Genomic DNA, 15,223 nt, shown 5'->3' with positions numbered 1-15,223 from the left:
GGGCAGGGCGGGTAGGAGGCCGTGGTCCAGGCAGGGCGGCGGGTGTGGGCGGGCAGGGTGGGCGGTAAGCCGTGGTCCGGTGGCCGTGACCGTGGTGTGTCCCCCAGGGGAGCAGGAGGAGTCACGTTGCCAGCGCTGCATCTCAGAGCTCAAGGACATCCGGCTGCGGCTGGAGGCTTGCGAGACACGCACCGTGCACCGCCTGCGGCTGCCTCTGGACAAGGAGCCGGCCCGCGAGTGTGCCCAGCGCATGGCTGAGCAGCAGGCAGGCGCCCGGTCCTGCCCCCTCATCCCCGACCCTCACCACATTTCCCTTACCTCTCCTGTCTGCTCGTCTTCCCCGTTCCCTTATCTCTCCTCATTCCCCATCTCTTCTCCCTCCCTCCCTCTTCCTTCTCTCTTGCCATCTTCTCCCTCCAGCCTGGCTGCTGTTTCCCATAGCGTTATTTCCCCCGACTCCCACTCCCTCCCTCTGCCCCAGCTTTCCCCTTCCCTTTTATCTCCCCATTTCCCGTCTCTTTCCCTCCCTTTCTCTTCCCTGTCTCCTTCACCCAGCCTGGCTCCCATTTCCTGTATGTTTATTTCCCCCATCTCCTCCCATCTGTCCCCCCAGCCTCCATCTATCTCCCTCCCAAGGGGTGCTGAGGGTCAGGCTCTGGCGGTCACAGGTCCCCTCCTCTCTCTCAGAAAGCGCAAGCCGAGGTGGAGGGGCTGGGCAAGGGGGTCGCCCGGCTCTCCGCTGAGGCTGAGAAGGTACTGGCCCTGCCTGAGCCCTCGCCGGCTGCCCCCACCCTGCGCTCGGAGCTGGAGCTGACGCTGGGCAAACTGGAGCAGGTCCGCAGCCTGTCCGCCATCTACCTGGAGAAGTGAGTGTACCGTCCACGGGCCGAGGCTGACTGGGGGCTCTGCACAGAGAGCCCGGCCAGCTGTGGCTGATGGCAGATGGACCATCAGGGGGCAGGGAGGGTTGAGTCATCAGGTTGGGGTGTGCAGAGGGGTTGAGTTTCAAGATGGCAACCCTGGATTTCCTGCCCATCTGATGGCGTACTGGAGGTAGTGGACAAGAAGGACGCAGATGGAGAAGAAGGGAGGAAGCGAGACAGCGAGGGGCTGGGGCTCATGAGGAGGGAGGGGTTGCAGCATGGAGGTCCCTGGTGACCTGGAGAGGGAGCAGAGGGTGGGGGCTTGGGCAGGACTCCCTTAGGTCCCACCCCCCACTCGCCTCCAGCGCTGGCTGGAATGCAGAGTTCTGCCCCCCCCACTCCTCCCCCGTCCCATCTCCTGCTCCCCTCAGCCAGACACAGGGCCTCTTCTGTCCTCGAATGTTAATTCAGAAACTTAAAAGATTATACACTCACAGGGTTCAAAGGTCAAGTTTTACAGTGTAGTGGGAAATCTCCCCCGACCCTGTCTCCTGCCCTCAAAAGTGCCGCCAAGTTTGTTTCCTGACTGCAAACAAACACAAACAACTTTCAACTTTCTCTTTTCGGCTCTTTTTTTCTCACACATACGGCCAAGAAATCTTTCTGCACCCGTCCCCCTCCCTCGATGGGGACTGGAAGGCAGAGCCGTAGCCCTGGCACCTCGGGTGTCAGCCCTGGGGGCTGGCTGGTGGGCTCTGTCCCGCCTTTTGGTGGGGCACATGCTCCCGGGATCTCCAGGCTTCAGCATCCCTGAGTCGGAGCCCCCTTCTTTTCTCCCCTTCTTTTCTCCCGGGAGCCTGTGACCCCCAGTCCCTGCTGGCCACCAGGGCTCTGGTCCGCTCAGCCTGGGCTTGGCGCCTGGATGGCGGGTGTTGGGCTGTGGCTCTGCCAGCTGGGCTTGTTGCTCCTGGAGCTGCCGCCGGCTCTGAGCCCGCTCTCCCCACAGGCTCAAGACCATCAGCCTGGTGATCCGCAGCACGCAGGGGGCTGAGGAGGTGCTGCAAGCCCACGAGGAGCAGCTCAAGGATGCACAGGCCGTGCCCGCCGCCCTCCCGGAGCTCGAGGCCACCAAGGCCACACTGAAGGTACGTGCACTGTGGGCTGTGTACACCGCGGGGGTCAGGCCAGGCGGGCGGGCGGGCGGGCTGGTTGCGGCTGAACCTCTTCCCTGCAGGAGCTGCGGGCCCGTGCGGAGGCACAGCAGCCGGTGTTCGATGCTCTGCGTGAGGAGCTGCGGGCAGCGCAGGAGGTGGGCGAGCGGCTGCAGCAACGGCACGGCGAGCGTGATGTGGAGGTGGAGCGCTGGCGTGAGCGCACGGCACAGCTGCTGGAGCGCTGGCAGGCGGTGCTGGCTCAGGCCGACAGCCGGCAGCGTGAGCTGGAGCAGCTGGGCCGCCAGCTACGCTATTACCGCGAGAGCGCCGGCCCGCTGGGCGACTGGCTGCAGGACGCCAAGCGGCGGCAGGAGCAGATCCAGGCAGTGCCGCTGGCCAATAGCCAGGCTGTGCGCGAGCAGCTGCGGCAGGAGAAGGTGAGCTAGGCTGGGGCTGGGCGGGGGAGGGGGCAGGACTAGAGCTGGGGCGGGGGCGGGGCCGGGGCTGGGGCAAAGGGGGCAGGGTGCGGGTGTGGGGTGAGCGCAGCCAGGGGCCATCAGGACTGTGAGGTGGGTGCACCATGAGGCCGCTGACCGCCCCTTCCCAGGCGCTGATGGAGGAGATTGAGCAGCACGGGGAGAAGGTGGAGGAGTGCCAGAAGTTCGCCAAGCAGTACATCAATGCCATCAAGGTAAGCCTGCCCGGCGCCCGGCCTGGCATCCTGGGGAGACTTGCTGGGGTGGGGGTGGGGGCTGGGCATGAGCCCTGGGTTCAGCCAGCAGCGGGCGATGGGTGGAAATGCAGGGCGGCCCCCAGTTCGCGGGCTGGTGGCCGACGCGGTGTGTCCCCCAGGACTACGAGCTCCAGCTGGTCACGTACAAGGCACAGCTTGAGCCGGTGGCCTCGCCGGCCAAGAAGCCCAAGGTCCAGTCAGGGTCGGAGAGTGTCATCCAGGAGGTGAGCCAAGGGCCGGCGTCTGTGCCGGCTGGGGCGGGGCAGGCACTGGGCGCAGCTCTGCAGGGCTGACCCTGACTCTCCTGGCCGCAGTATGTGGATCTGCGCACGCGCTACAGTGAGCTGACCACACTCACCAGCCAGTACATCAAGTTCATCAGCGAGACCCTGCGGCGCATGGACGAGGAGGAGGTATGGGCGGCGGGGAGAGACAGGCTGGGGTCCATCCTGCTGCCCACCCACCCGCCCTAGCCGACGGCAGCCCTTCTCGGAGTACTCAGTCCGGCGCTCCTCCCCACGCACGCCACGTCCCGGCCCCCAGCCTCCCACGCCTGTGACTTGGCTGCACTGCCCTCCCTGCGGTGGAGCTTGGCTGCCACCTCCCCTCTCTTGCCTGATGGTGGCGTGCTTCCCCCCAACTCCTCCCTGGTGGTTCCTCCCCGGCGGTCTTTCTGGCTCTCGTGCACGTTCTCTCTGGGGATTTGGCGGTGACCACTCTTCTCTTGCTCAAGAAGGTTGTGGGGGGCTGGGAGAGGTGTCCAGGTGCACCTGATGGGGCAGGTGCCCACCTGTTTTGCTCCTCCCTGCCCCTGGGTGGCCCTGCCATGTGGCCTGGTGTGGTTCTGCCTCCTTTCGGCTCACAGGGCCCTTTTCTGAGCTGGCTCGGTCTGCACTGCTGTCCCCTCTGGCCACCGCCCTGCCCCACTGGGCTGCTGGGAATGGCCCTGGTCAGGGAGGAGCCTCTCGACCAGAGCCAGGCCCACGGGTGTCCACCGCGTCCACCAGGGCTCGGGGGGCGGTGCAGGGGGCCAGCTTGCAGCCCCTGCGAACCTGCTGCTTTGCTCTCTCTCTCTCTCTCTTACTGTCCGTCTGTCTGTCTCGTCGCCTGTCTGCGGGAAGAGGGGAGTTCGCCTGGGCCTCTCTCCCCAGGCTGGTGAGCACGGGGGCCAGGCTGCGCTCGCTGCCCCGGAGCCCTGGGCGGGTGCACGTGTCCCGCCCCGCTCGCGCTGTCCCAAGTGAGCTGTGGTGGTGCGGAGAGTGCCGGCACGCGCTCACTGCTCTCTCTGGTCTCTCCTTCTTTCTGCCGCGGCCTCAGCGGCTGGCCGAGCAGCAGCGGGCAGAGGAGCGGGAGCGGCTGGCCGAGGTGGAGGCCGCGTTGGAGAAGCAGCGGCAGCTGGCCGAGGCCCACGCCCAGGCCAAGGCGCAGGCGGAGCAGGAGGCGCAGGAGCTGCAGCAGCGCATGCAGGAGGAGGTGGCCCGGCGGGAGGAGGTGGCAGTGGACGCGCAGCAGCAGAAGCACAGCATCCAGGAGGAGCTGCAGCACGTTCGGCAGAGCTCGGAGGCGGCCATCCAGGCCAAGGCCCGGCAGGCGGAGGCGGCTGAGCGCAGCCGGCTGCGCATCGAGGAAGAGATCCGCGTGGTGCGCCTGCAGCTGGAGGCCACCGAGCGCCAGCGCAGCGGGGCCGAGGACGAGCTGCAGGCTCTGCGCGCGCGTGCCGAGGAGGCGGAGGCCCAGAAGCGGCAGGCGCAGGAGGAGGCCGAGCGGCTGCGGAGGCAGGTACAAGATGAGAGCCAGCGCAAGAAACAGGCAGAGGCGGAGCTGGCACGGCGAGTGGTGGCCGAGGCGGAGGCGGCGCGTGAGAAGCAGCGGGCCGTGCAGGCACTGGAGGAGCTGCGGCTGCAGGCGGAGGAGGCAGAGCGGCGGCTGCGGCAGGCCGAAGTCGAGCGAGAGCGCCAGGTGCAGGTGGCCCTGGAGTCGGCACAGCGCAGCGCTGAGGCCGAGCTACAGAGCAAGCGTGCCTCCTTCGCGGAGAAGACAGCCCAGTTGGAGCGCACGCTGCAGGAGGAGCATGTGGCCGTGGCACAGCTGCGGGAGGAGGCAGAGCGGCGGATGCAGCAGCAGGCCGAGGCAGAGCGCGCCCGCGAGGAGGCGGAGCGGGAGCTGGAGCGCTGGCGCCTGAAGGCCAATGAAGCGCTGCGGCTGCGGCTGCAGGCTGAGGAAGTGGCCCAGCAAAAGAGCCTGGCTCAGGTGGAAGCCGAGAAGCAGAAGGAGGTGGCGGAGCGCGAGGCGCGGCGGCGTGGCAAGGCAGAGGAGCAGGCTGTGCGGCAGCGGGAGCTGGCCGAGCAGGAGCTGGAGCGGCAGCGCCAGCTGGCGGAGGGGACCGCGCAGCAGCGTCTAGTGGCCGAGCAGGAACTGATCAGGCTGCGGGCCGAGACCGAGCAGGGCGAGCAGCAGCGGCAGGTTCTTGAGGAGGAGCTGGCACGGCTGCAGCGTGAGGCGGCAGCGGCCACGCAGAAGCGTCAGGAGCTGGAGGCCGAGTTGGCCAAGGTGCGGGCGGAGATGGAGGTGCTGCTGTCCAGCAAGGCACGGGCCGAGGAGGAGTCGCGCTCCACCAGCGAGAAGTCCAAGCAGAGGCTGGAGGCCGAGGCCAGCCGGTTCCGCGAGCTGGCCGAGGAGGCCGCCCGCCTGCGCGTCCTGGCTGAGGAGGCCAAGCGCCAGCGGCAGCTGGCTGAGGAGGACGCGGTCCGGCAGCGGGCGGAGGCTGAGCGGGTGCTGGCCGAGAAGCTGGCCGCCATTGGCGAGGCCACAAGGCTCAAAACAGAGGCAGAGATCGCGCTCAAAGAGAAGGAGGCGGAAAACGAGCGGCTGCGGCGGTTGGCGGAGGATGAGGCCTTCCAGCGGCGGCGGCTGGAGGAGCAGGCCGCACAGCACAAAGCTGACATCGAGGAGCGCCTGGCACAGCTGCGCAAGGCCTCGGAGAGCGAGCTGGAGCGGCAGAAGGGCCTGGTAGAGGACACACTGCGGCAGCGGCGACAGGTGGAAGAGGAGATCCTCGCGCTCAAGGTGAGCTTCGAGAAGGCGGCTGCTGGCAAGGCCGAGTTGGAGTTGGAGCTGGGCCGCATCCGCGCCAACGCTGAGGACACGCTGCGCAGCAAGGAGCAGGCAGAGCTGGAGGCCGCTCGACAGCGGCAGCTGGCGGCCGAGGAGGAGCAGCGGCGCCGGGAGGCCGAGGAGCGTGTGCAGAAGAGCCTGGTGGCTGAGGAGGAGGCGGCGCGGCAGCGCAAGGCCGCTCTGGACGAGGTTGAGCGGCTCAAGGCCAAGGTGGAGGAGGCATGGCGCCTGCGTGAGCGGGCGGAGCAGGAGTCAGCACGGCAGCTGCAGCTGGCGCAGGAGGCTGCACAGAAGCGGCTGCAGGCGGAGGAGAGGGCGCACGCCTTCACCGTGCAGCAGAAGGAGCAGGAGCTGCAGCAGACGCTGCAGCAGGAGCAGAGTGTGCTGGAGCGCCTGCGCGGCGAGGCAGACACGGCGCGGCACGCGGCCGAGGAGGCGGAGGAGGCAAGGGAGAGGGCCGAGCGGGAGGCGCTGCAGTCCCGGCGGCAGGTGGAGGAGGCAGAGCGGCTGAAGCAGGAGGCCGAGGAGCGGGCCCAAGCCCGGGCGCAGGCACAGGCCGCCGCAGAGGAGCTGCGCAAGGAGGCGGAGCAGGAGGCAGCCCGGCGGGCGCAGGCGGAGCAGGCCGCCCTGCGGCAGAAGCAGGCGGCCGACGCGGAGATGGAGAAGCACAAGAAGTTTGCCGAGCAGACGCTGCGGCAGAAGGCACAGGTGGAACAGGAGCTGACGACGCTGCGCCTGCAGCTGGAGGAGACGGACAACCAGAAGAGCATCCTGGACGAAGAGCTGCAGCGGCTGAAGGCGGAGGTGACAGAGGCCGCGCGCCAGCGCAGCCAGGTCGAGGAGGAGCTGTTCTCGGTGCGCGTGCAGATGGAGGAGCTAAGCAAGCTCAAGGCCCGCATTGAAGCGGAGAACCGTGCACTTATCCTGCGTGACAAGGACAACACGCAGCGCTTCCTGCAGGAGGAGGCCGAGAAGATGAAGCAGGTGGCTGAGGAGGCCGCGCGGCTGAGCGTGGCGGCCCAGGAGGCGGCGCGGCTGCGGCAGCTGGCCGAGGAGGACCTGGCGCAGCAACGAGCTCTGGCTGAGAAGATGCTCAAGGAGAAGATTCAGGCAGTGCAAGAGGCCACGCAGCTCAGGGCCGAGGCCGAGCTGCTGCAGCAGCAGAAGGAGCTGGCACAGGAGCAGGCACGGCGGCTGCAGGAAGACAAGGAGCAGATGGCGCAGCAGCTGGCACAGGAGACGCAGGGCTTCCAGCGGACGCTGGAGGCGGAGCGGCAGCGGCAGCTGGAGATGAGCGCGGAGGCCGAGCGGCTCAAGCTGCGTGTGGCCGAGATGAGCCTGGCCCAGGCCCGAGCCGAGGAGGACGCCCAGCGCTTCCGGAAGCAGGCCGAGGAGATCAGCGAGAAGCTGCACCGCACCGAGATCAGCACACAGGAGAAAATGACGTTGGTGCAGACGCTGGAGATCCAGCGGCAGCAGAGCGACCAGGATGCCGAGCGCCTGCGGGAGGCCATCACCGAGCTGGAGCGTGAGAAGGAGCGACTCAAGCAGGAGGCCAAGCTGCTGCAGCTCAAGTCTGAGGAGGTACCGGGCCCGCGTCACACACGGTGGCGGCGGCGGCGGTGGGTGGGCGGGGCAGGTGGGCGAAAGCCGGTGGGCGGGGAGGGTCTGCCTCGCGGATGGGACAGGGCGTTTGGCCCCCCGGGTGCTGATAGTGGCTCCTGCCCCCGCAGATGCAGACGGTGCAGCAGGAGCAGCTGCTGCAGGAGACGCAGGCCCTGCAGCAGAGTTTCCTCTCTGAGAAGGACAGCCTGCTGCAGCGGGAGCGCTTCGTCGAGCAGGAGAAAGCCAAACTGGAGCAGCTCTTCCAGGACGAGGTGGCCAAGGCGCAGCAGCTGCGTGAGGAGCAGCAGCGGCAGCAGCAGCAGATGGAGCAGGAGAAGCAGCAGCTGGTGGCCAGTATGGAGGAGGCCCGGCGGCGGCAGCGAGAGGCCGAGGAGGGTGTGCGGCGCAAGCAGGAGGAGCTGCAGCGCCTGGAGCAGCAGCGGCAGCAGCAGGAGCAGCTGCTGGCCGAGGAGAACCGGAAGCTGCGGGAGCGGTTGCAGCGGCTGGAGGAGGAGCACCGTGCCGCGCTGGCACACACGGAGGAGGTGGCCGCCTCGCAGGCCGCCATCACCGAGGCCCTGCCCAGCGGCCGCGATGCGCCCGACGGCCCCACCGCGGAGGAGCTACAGCATGCCTTTGAGGGCCTGCGGCGGAAGGTGTCAGCGCGCCAGCTGCAGGAGGTGGGCATCCTGAGCACGGAGGAGCTGCAGCGGCTGGCACAGGGCCACACCACGGTGGCCGAACTCGCGCGGCACGAGGATGTGCGCCGCTACCTGCAGGGCACTGGGAGCATCGCTGGGCTGCTGCTGAAGTCGTCCAACGAGAAGCTGAGCATCTACAGCGCCCTGCAGAGGAAGCTGCTGAGCCCCGGCACTGCTCTGGTGCTGTTGGAGGCTCAGGCGGCCTCGGGCTTCCTGCTGGACCCCGTGCACAACCGACGGCTGACTGTCAACGAGGCCGTAAAGGAGGGCCTTGTGGGCCCTGAGCTGCACCACAAGCTGCTGTCGGCCGAGCGCGCCGTCACCGGCTACACCGACCCCTACACGGGCGAGCAGATCTCCCTCTTCCAGGCCCTGCAGAAGGACCTCATCGTGCGGGACCACGGCGTGCGCCTGCTGGAGGCCCAGATCGCCACGGGCGGCATCATCGACCCCGTGCACAGCCACCGCTTGCCCGTGGAGGTGGCCTACCAGCGCGGCTACTTCGACGAGGACATGAACCGCGTGCTGGCGGACCCCGGCGACGACACCAAGGGCTTCTTCGACCCCAACACGCACGAGAACCTCACCTACCTGCAGCTGCTGGAGCGCTGCGTGCGGGACCCTGACACCGGGCTCCGCGTCCTGCCGCTCACAGATAAGGCTGTCAAGGGTGGCGAGCTGGTCTACTCGGACTCGGAGGTACGTGACGTGTTTGAAAAGGCCACCGTGTCCGCGCCCTTCGGCAAGTTCCAGGGCAAGACGGTGACCATCTGGGAGATCATCAACTCTGAATACTTCACCGCAGAGCAGCGGCGTGATCTGCTGCGGCAGTTCCGCTCTGGCAAGATCACGGTGGAGAAGATCATCAAGATCGTCATCACCGTGGTGGAGGAGCATGAGCAGAAAGGCCAGCTCTGCTTCGAGGGCCTACGCGCCCTGGTGCCCGCCGCCGAGCTGCTCGAGAGCGGGGTCATCAGCCAAGATGTGTATGGCCAGCTGCAGCGGGGCGAGTGCTCCGTGCGGGAGGTGGCTGAGGTGGATGCTGTGCGGCGGGCCCTGCGCGGCGCTGACGTCATCGCAGGAGTGTGGCTGGAGGAGGCGAGGCAGAGGCTAAGCATCTACGAGGCCCTCCGGAGAGACCTGCTGAAGCCCAAGGTGGCCATGGCTCTGCTGGAGGCCCAGGCGGGCACTGGGCATATCCTCGATCCTGCCACCAGCGCTCGGCTGACGGTAGACGAGGCAGTGCGTGCTGGCCTGGTGGGGCCCGAGCTGCACGAGAAGCTGCTGTCAGCTGAGAAGGCTGTGACGGGCTACCGGGACCCCTACTCAGGCCAGACCGTGTCCCTATTCCAGGCCTGGAAGAAGGGCCTCATCCCCAGGGAGCAGGGCCTGCGTCTGCTGGATGCCCAGCTATCCACGGGTGGCATCGTGGACCCCAGCAAGAGCCACCGCGTGCCCCTGGATGTGGCCTACGCACGGGGCTACCTGGACAAGGAGACACGCAGGGCTCTGTTGGCGCCGCAGGATGACGCCAAGACTTTCTACGACCCTGGTGCACAGGAGCCGCTCACCTACAGCCAGCTGCAGCAGCAGTGCCAGCCGGACCAGCTCACTGGGCTCAGCCTGCTGCCGCTCTCCGAGAAGGCTGCACGGGCCCTGCAGGAGGAGCTCTACTCCGACACACAGGCCCGCGAGACCTTCGAGAAGGCCACCGTCGAGGTCCCTGTGGGCGGCTTCAGGGGCCGGACGGTCAGTGTCTGGGAACTTATCAGCTCCGAGTATTTCACAGAGGAGCAGAGGCGGGAGCTGCTGCGGCAGTATCGCACGGGCAAGGTCACTGTGGAGAAGATCATCAAGATCCTCATCACCATCATTGAGGAGACAGAGATCAGGCGGCAGGAGAAGCTGACCTTCAGCGGCCTGCGGGCGCCAGTCCCGGCCAGTGAGCTCCTGGACGCCAAGGTCCTCAGCAGGGCACAGTTTGAGCAGCTCCAGGACGGCAAGACATCAGTCAAAGACCTCTCCGAGGTGGACGCCGTGCGGATGCTGCTCCGGGGCAGCGGCTGCGTGGCCGGCATCTACCTGGAGGACTCCAAAGAGAAAGTGACTGTCTACGAGGCCATGCGGCGGGGCCTACTTAGGCCCAGCACGGCCACACTGCTGCTTGAGGCGCAGGCAGCCACCGGCTTCCTGGTGGACCCCGTGCGCAACCAGCGGCTCTATGTCCATGAGGCGGTCAAGGCAGGTGTGGTAGGGCCAGAGCTGCATGAGAAACTGCTGTCAGCCGAGAAGGCTGTGACTGGCTACAAGGACCCCTACTCGGGCTCCACCATCTCCCTCTTCCAGGCCATGCAGAAGGGCCTGGTCCTCAGGAACCACGGCGTGCGCCTGCTGGAGGCCCAGATCGCCACGGGCGGCATCATCGACCCTGTGCACAGCCACCGCGTGCCTGTGGAGGTGGCCTACCAGCGTGGCTACTTCGACGAGGACATGAACCGTGTGCTGGCGGACCCCAGCGATGACACCAAGGGCTTCTTTGACCCCAACACGCACGAGAACCTCACCTATCGGCAGTTGCTGGCGCGCTGTGTGGAGGACCCCGAAACTGGGCTGTTCCTCCTGCCCTTGAGAGCAGCAGAGGGGCCTGAGGTGGCGGAGACCACGCAGGTGTACACAGAGGAGGAAACACGGCGAGCATTCGAGGAGACGCAGATTGAGCTTCCGGGTGGCGGCCCCGGCGCCTCCACCATGTCGCTGTGGGAGGTGATGCAGTCGGACATGATCCCAGCAGAGCAGCGGGCCCGCCTGATGGAGGACTTCCGGGCCGGCCGGGTGACCAAGGAGCGCATGATCATCATCATCATCGAGATCATTGAGAAAACAGAGGTCATCCGCCAGCAGAACCTGGCCTCCTACGACTACGTGCGCCGCCGCCTCACCGCTGAGGACCTATATGAAGCCCACATCATCTCCCTCGAGACCTACAATCTGCTCCGCGAGGGGATCAAGACCCTGCGCGAAGTGCTCGAGGCCAAGGACGCCTGGCGCTACCTCTACGGCACGGGTTGCGTGGCCGGCATCTACGTGCCCGGCTCCCGGCAGACGCTGACCGTCTACCAGGCCCTCAAGAAGGGGCTGGTGAGCGCCGAGGTGGCCCGCCTGCTGCTGGAGGCCCAGGCAGCCACAGGCTTCCTGCTGGACCCCCTGAAGGGCGAGCGGCTGACGGTGGACGAGGCCGTGCGCAAGGGCCTGGTGGGGCCCGAGCTGCATGACCGGCTGCTGTCAGCTGAGCGTGCCGTGAGTGGCTACCGCGACCCCTACACTGAGCAGACCATCTCGCTGTTCCAGGCCATGAAGAAGGATCTGATCCCAGCCGAGGAGGCGCTGCGCCTGCTGGACGCCCAGCTGGCCACAGGCGGCATCATTGACCCACACCTGGGCTTCCACCTGCCACTGGAGGTGGCCTACCAGCGTGGCTACCTCAACAAGGACACACACGACCAGCTCTCGGAGCCCAGTGAGGTCCGCAGCTACGTGGACCCCTCCACGGACGAGCGGCTCAGCTACACGCAGCTGCTGAAGCGGTGCCGCCAGGACGACAAGAGTGGCCAGCTGCTCCTGCCGCTCTCAGACTCCCGCAAGCTGACCTTCCGCGGGCTGCGCAAGCAGATCTCGGTGGAGGAGCTGGTGCGCTCCCAGGTGATGGACGAGGCCACCGCGCTGCAGCTGCAGGAGGGCCTCACGTCCGTCGAGGAGGTGACCAAGAACCTGCAGAGGTTCCTCGAGGGTACCAGCTGCATCGCCGGCGTCTTCGTGGATGCCACCAAGGAGCGGCTGTCGGTGTACCAGGCCATGAAGAGGGGCATCATCCGGCCTGGCACAGCCTTCGAGCTGCTGGAGGCGCAGGCAGCCACTGGCTACGTCATCGACCCCATCAAGGGGCTCAAGCTGACCGTGGAGGAGGCCGTGCGCATGGGCATTGTGGGCCCTGAGTTCAAGGATAAGCTGCTGTCGGCTGAGCGTGCTGTCACTGGCTACAAGGACCCCTACTCCGGAAAGCTCATCTCCCTCTTCCAGGCCATGAAGAAGGGGTTGATCCTCAAGGACCACGGCATCCGCCTGCTGGAGGCCCAGATCGCCACGGGTGGCATCATTGACCCCGAGGAGAGCCACCGCCTGCCCGTGGAGGTGGCCTACAAGCGTGGCCTCTTCGACGAGGAGATGAACGAGATCCTGACCGACCCTTCAGATGACACCAAGGGCTTCTTCGACCCCAACACGGAGGAGAACCTCACCTACCTGCAGCTGATGGAGCGCTGCATCACGGACCCCCAGACTGAGCTGTGCCTGCTGCCGCTGAAGGAGAAGAAGCGGGAGCGCAAGACGTCCTCCAAGTCCTCAGTGCGCAAGCGCCGCGTGGTCATCGTGGACCCCGAGACAGGCAAGGAGATGTCGGTGTACGAGGCCTACCGCAAGGGCCTCATCGACCACCAGACGTACCTGGAGCTGTCAGAGCAGGAGTGTGAGTGGGAGGAGATCACCATCTCCTCCTCAGATGGTGTTGTCAAGTCCATGATCATCGACCGGCGCTCCGGCCGCCAGTACGATATCGACGAGGCCATTACCAAGAACCTCATTGACCGCTCGACACTGGACCAGTACCGCTCCGGCACGCTCTCCATCACTGAGTTCGCCGACATGCTCTCGGGCAATGCCAGTGGCTTCCGCTCCCGCTCCTCCTCGGTCGGCTCCTCCTCCTCCTACCCGCTCAGCCCCGCTGTCTCCCGCACCCAGCTGTCCCCCTGGTCTGACCCCACGGAGGAGACGGGCCCGGTGGCTGGCATCCTCGACACGGAGACACTGGAGAAGGTGTCCATCACCGAGGCCATGCGCCGCAACCTGGTGGACAACATAACGGGGCAGCGGCTGCTGGAAGCACAGGCCTGCACCGGCGGCATCATCGACCCCGGCACGGGCGAGCGCTTCTCTGTCACCGAGGCCGTCAACAAGGGCCTGGTGGACAAGATCATGGTGGACCGCATCAGCCTGGCCCAGAAGGCCTTCTGCGGCTTCGAGGACCCACGCACCAAGACCAAGATGTCGGCGGCCCAGGCACTCAAGAAGGGCTGGCTCTACTACGAGGCCGGCCAGCGCTTCCTGGAGGTGCAGTACCTGACAGGTGGGCTGATTGAGCCCGGTGCTCCGGGCCGCGTGCCACTTGACGAGGCCCTCCAGAAGGGCACCGTGGACACCCGCACCGCCCAGAAGCTGCGTGACGTCGGTGCCTACTCCAAGTATCTCACCTGTCCCAAGACCAAGCTCAAGATCTCCTACAAGGACGCGCTGGACCGCAGCATGGTGGAAGAGGGCACGGGGCTGCGTCTGATGGAGGCTGCTGCCCAGTCCAGCAAGGGCTACTACAGCCCCTACAGCGTCAGCGGCTCCGGCTCCACCACCGGCTCCCGCACGGGCTCCCGCACGGGCTCGCGGGCTGGCTCACGGCGTGGCAGCTTCGACGCCACCGCCTCCGGCTTCTCCATGACCTTCTCCTCCTCCTCCTACTCCTCCTCGGGCTATGGCCGCCGCTACGCTTCGGGGCCCTCGCCCTCGCTGGGGGGCCCTGAGTCCGCGGCGGCCTGACCCCCTGCCTGCCCCCCGCCCCCGCTCTGCATGCGGCCAGGCCCCTCCGCACGGGGTGCCGGGGCTTCCTCTCTTGTCTAAAGGAGTCTTCCTCCAACGCGGTGCCTAGAATCTAACCGAAAAGACCAGACTAACATAGTAATATAGACCTGCTGTCCACACGGCCTGGGTCTCTCCACTGCCCCCTACCTGCCACTCACCACAGCCAGGTGCCTTGGAGGGCCCAGAGTCAGGCCCCAGCCCCCCGCCCCCCATCTCCCCAGGGGATGGTCCTGCCCCTGGCTAACAAGGTCCTCTGTCTTCTCGGGCGTCGACCCCAGGGGTCAGCATTTCTCAGTGTTTCCAGGGCCGCCTGCTGACTCAGTGGGCCTTGCTGGGTGGGGGTCCCCAGGTCAGCCATGTCTTCCAGCCTGCTCAGAGAAGCCTCTTCCCCATGGGAAGATGGGGCTCCAGTCTGCAGGCCCGGCCGGGCCCAGCCCCCTGTTTTGCTCCTGCGGCTGCCGCCTGAGCTGGGGGCCGTTCTCAGCTCTCCGTCTTGGCTTGTCAGTCCCTCCCTGACACTCCCAGGCCCCAGGCCTCTGGCTGCAGCCTTCCAGCCTCAGCTCCCCTAGTAAGTGCCTTTTGTGTCCTCCCTTGTCCCCGGGCCCTGAGGACCCACACCTGGCTGGGAGACGGACGTGCCTGTGGAAGGCTTGCCCTGGGTTCCCAGTTCTCAGGCTGGGTCGGCCCAGGATGGCCTGGTGGGATGAGGCCTCTGCAGAGCTGTCCTGTCCTGCCCCGTGGAGCCCTGTTTTGGGTGCCCACCCAGACCAGGGGCTGCTGCCTGCCTGTCTCTCCCAGGGAGCCCCGCCCACAGAACAGCCACAGCCCCTCTGTTGGGCCCAGGGATCCCAACTGGACTGTCTGCATTGGCCTGGGCATCCCAGCCCGGTGCCACCCACCCTCCTGCCCCACCCAGCCCTGGCCTTGGTGGCTCTCACCCCTGCCTCCACCCTCTGAGCTTTGCATGTTCCACTAACCCAGGCAGGCAGCGGGGGGAGGGGCCGGGCTGCCAGCCACCTCTGTGAGGGCAGAACACTAACCTGACCATGGGCGGGGCCCCACAGCACCCGCCCCCAATAAAGCAATTCCAACTTTTCTGCGAGTCCGCCTATCTTTTGTCCTGGGGTCAGGCATGTGCTGGGTGTGGACGCTTCGGTCCCAGGCTTGGTGCTCTGAGCTCAGTCACTGTGTGCTGGCCAGGGACAGGAGCAAGTCCTCTGTGAAGACACTGGCCTGAGGCCGGCCATCTGGGGGCAAGAGAAACCGCCGGCTGGCTGGAGGGCCTGCAGTGAGTAGGGCTGCAGTGAAGGGCAGGGCAGAGGCCTGCTCACAGTGGCTTCCCTATCTCCACTGTGAGTCCAGATGACAGGT

General features: G+C 66.7%; 1 protein-coding gene across 5 annotated transcripts in view; it reads left to right on the top strand.

Annotated features, from left to right (window-relative positions):
* PLEC (plectin) overlaps positions 1-14,971 on the top strand; it is a 58,567-nt gene extending 43,596 nt beyond the window's left edge. For all 5 annotated transcript variants that reach the window (XM_023741643.1, XM_023741642.1, XM_023741644.1 and 2 more), the window contains 9 exons: positions 108-265; positions 688-866; positions 1,870-2,008; positions 2,098-2,454; positions 2,625-2,708; positions 2,870-2,974; positions 3,065-3,163; positions 4,068-7,448; positions 7,598-14,971. In XM_023741643.1, the coding sequence (XP_023597411.1) occupies positions 108-265; positions 688-866; positions 1,870-2,008; positions 2,098-2,454; positions 2,625-2,708; positions 2,870-2,974; positions 3,065-3,163; positions 4,068-7,448; positions 7,598-13,810 (10,715 nt within the window). In that variant the 3' untranslated portion in view covers positions 13,811-14,971. The remainder of the gene's footprint in view (positions 1-107; positions 266-687; positions 867-1,869; positions 2,009-2,097; positions 2,455-2,624; positions 2,709-2,869; positions 2,975-3,064; positions 3,164-4,067; positions 7,449-7,597) is intronic.
* The last annotated feature ends 252 nt before the right edge of the window (positions 14,972-15,223 follow it).

Source organism: Trichechus manatus, unplaced genomic scaffold (assembly GCF_000243295.1).
Source record: "Trichechus manatus latirostris isolate Lorelei unplaced genomic scaffold, TriManLat1.0 scaffold00185, whole genome shotgun sequence".
In the NCBI taxonomy this organism is placed as follows: domain Eukaryota; kingdom Metazoa; phylum Chordata; class Mammalia; order Sirenia; family Trichechidae; genus Trichechus; species Trichechus manatus.
Note: the sequence above shows the minus strand (reverse complement) of the source record. Positions and strands in the feature narration are given on the sequence as shown.